This window comes from Aureococcus anophagefferens (assembly GCF_000186865.1).
Source record: "Aureococcus anophagefferens unplaced genomic scaffold AURANscaffold_1, whole genome shotgun sequence".
Taxonomy (NCBI): domain Eukaryota; class Pelagophyceae; order Pelagomonadales; family Pelagomonadaceae; genus Aureococcus; species Aureococcus anophagefferens.
Genome location: NW_008705561.1, coordinates 2,324,345 through 2,326,879, shown reverse-complemented (window position 1 = coordinate 2,326,879; position 2,535 = coordinate 2,324,345). Strand labels below are relative to the sequence as shown.

The 2,535-nt window shown below is 72.1% G+C and overlaps 1 protein-coding gene across 1 annotated transcript in view; it reads right to left on the bottom strand.

Annotated features, from left to right (window-relative positions):
- Positions 1–1,431: 1,431 nt before the first annotated feature.
- AURANDRAFT_35962 (hypothetical protein) overlaps positions 1,432–2,535 on the bottom strand; it is a gene marked incomplete at both ends in the record, with an annotated part of 2,542 nt that continues 1,438 nt past the window's right edge. Inside the window, one exon of the mRNA XM_009034150.1 lies at positions 1,432–2,443. Within this exon, the coding sequence (XP_009032398.1) occupies positions 1,445–2,443 (999 nt within the window). The remainder of the gene's footprint in view (positions 2,444–2,535) is intronic.

Sequence of the window (2,535 nt, the reverse complement as noted above, 5' to 3'; positions counted from 1 at the left end):
CACGAAGCGCAGGACGCACTGCGTGTCCTTGAGCGGCGGCGCGCCGGCGTCGGCGTAGGGCCGCCAGGGCCGCGGCGTCGGCGCGAGGCCGCAAGCCGCGGCGCAGAGGCACGCCGCCGCGACGAGATGCATTGCTCTCGTGTGCGTCATAACCATGTGCGACCCTGATGGCACGCGCATTGCGGCGCCGCGAAGCAGTTCAAGTTGTACTGCAAGTTGTCGCCAACATTGCTCGCACTCACACGCGCGCATCGATTGCGCCCGTGCCGCAGTATAGCCTGAGTCGTTGTACTGCAAGTTGTAGCCAACATTGACCTTTATTTCCCGCCCTTCGGCTTCGGCAGCTTGCCCGCGCAGGTGCCCCGCGGCGACGGCGGCGGCGGCTCGCCGCGCGCGGCCGCGGCCTCGCGCGTGAGGCCGTGGAGGTCGCCGCAGAGCGCGCCGTGGAGCGCGGCGTCCCACGGGTAGATCTGCTCGCGCACGAAGGCCGCGTTCGCGGCCGAGAGGGTCGAATTCCCCTTGCCCTCCGGGTGCTTGACCCGGGACCGGTTGTTCGCGTGCCGCGGCTCGAGCGGCTCCCCGAAGGCGGCGCCGAGCGCGCGGACGTCGGCCTCGACGCTCTCCTGGCACACGACGAAGAGCTCGCTCCGGCCCGCGTCGAAGTCGCGCAGATAGTCGACCTGGGACAGGAAGAAGATGGTCCAGTCGCCCCGGCGGCGGCAGTGCCGCGTCGCGCAGACGGCGTTGCGGTAGGGCTCCTCGAACTTGCGGCGGTCGTCCTCGCCGCAGCGCACGGGCGTGAAGAAGTCGTCGATGTCTTCGGCGCGGTAGGGGTTCGAGTGGAAGCGCCAGGCCGACTCCAGGCGATGGGCCGGGTCGCGCAGCGTCATCACGTGGCACGGCGCCGACGCGGAGGACCGCCGCTCGTGGAGATGCGACACGTCGCCGCGGCCGCCCGCGCTCGACCGCGCGAGCGTCTCGAAGAGCGACAGCGTGCCCGTGCCGGCCGGAAAGAGCGCGCGGCAGCCTTTGAGGCGCCGCGGCTTCGCCGCGTTCCGCGGCAGCAGCGCGTATGGCGACGGGTCGAAGCCGTCGCCGAAGACCTTGTTGCACGCCCAGGGCGTCGTCGGCGGCCAGAACGTCGTCTCGCCGTGCCGGCAGGTGCGCTCGTTCGACTTGCGTCCGAGCGACGGCGGCGCCAGCGCGAGCCAGAGCGCGACGAGCCTCATCGCATCGAGGATTTCTCAGACCGGCGTCGAACGGTGAGGCACTCGAGCTGGCAGCCGCGCGCCTCGGGTGCAAATCTCCGTCTCATCGTGGGCTGCCCCTCGCTGCCAGTGCAGTCGGCTTCGATGTCAACACAGCCGCGCGTCTCGGGCCCGGATGAAAATCTCCGTCACATCGAGTGGGCTGCCCACTGGCACGCGGTCAAACATCGACAGCTTTACCCCGGGCTGCCCTCGCCCCCACTTTCGCCCCCGCTCCGCACGAGCGCGTCGCCGTCCGCCGGCTCGAGCCCGAGCGCGTCGAGGACGGCGGCCTGCTGGAAGACGTAGTACGCGTCGGAGTCGTCGGTCGTCGCGAGGTCGGCGATGGGCTCCGCGACGGCCGCGAAGACCGCGGTCTCCATCATGCTCTTGTCCACGAGCAGCACGGCGACGACGGCGTCCTGCGTCGACGCGACGTCGCGGTGCATGAGCCGCGCGTGCGCCTGCGCGACGCGGACGAGCGACTCGAGCATGCGGATCGTCGCGCGGCCGCCGCCGCGCGACGCCGCGCGCTGCGCCGCGTAGTAGGCCTCGAGCAGCGCCGACGCGCCGTCGCCGAGCGCCGGCGCGAGCGTCGCCTTGACGTGCGCGACGTAGGTGCGCAGCCGCTCCGCGGGCCAGGGGTCGGGCCGCGGCGGCGCGCGCCGCCGCCGCCGCCGCCGCGGCGCGCCGCCGCCGCCGCGCTCCGCGGGGTCGTACGTCTCGAGGGCCCCGAGCCCCGGCGCGAGGTGCGTGTTGAGCACGGCCGCGGACACGGCCCGGTCCCAGGCCTCGTCCGGGTCGTCCTCGATGACGAGGACGACGTCGAAGCGGCTCAACAGCGGCGGCGGCAGCGACGTGTTCACGGAGAGGTCCGCCTTGCGGTCGTACTTGCCCCGGGGGTTCGTCACGGCGATGACCGTCGCCCGCGCGCTCAGCTTGCAGACGAGGCCCGCCTTGGCGACGCTCAGCGTCTGCTGCTCCATGGCCTCGTGGATCGCCGCGCGGTCGCGCGGGTTGATCGCGCTGAACTCGTCGATGCAGCAGACGCCGCGGTCCGCGAGGACGAGCGCGCCGGCCTCGAGCGTCCACTCGCCGCCGTCCTTGACCGCGGAGCACGTGAGCCCCGCGGACGTCGTGCCGCAGCCCGTCGTCACGACGCAGCGCGGCGCGACCTTGGCCGCGAAGCGCAGGAACTGCGACTTGCCCGTGCCCGGGTCGCCTGGGCGGGGAACCAAAATATGCAACACGACTTCAACATGAAAGGAGTCGCACGGTTTCGACGTAG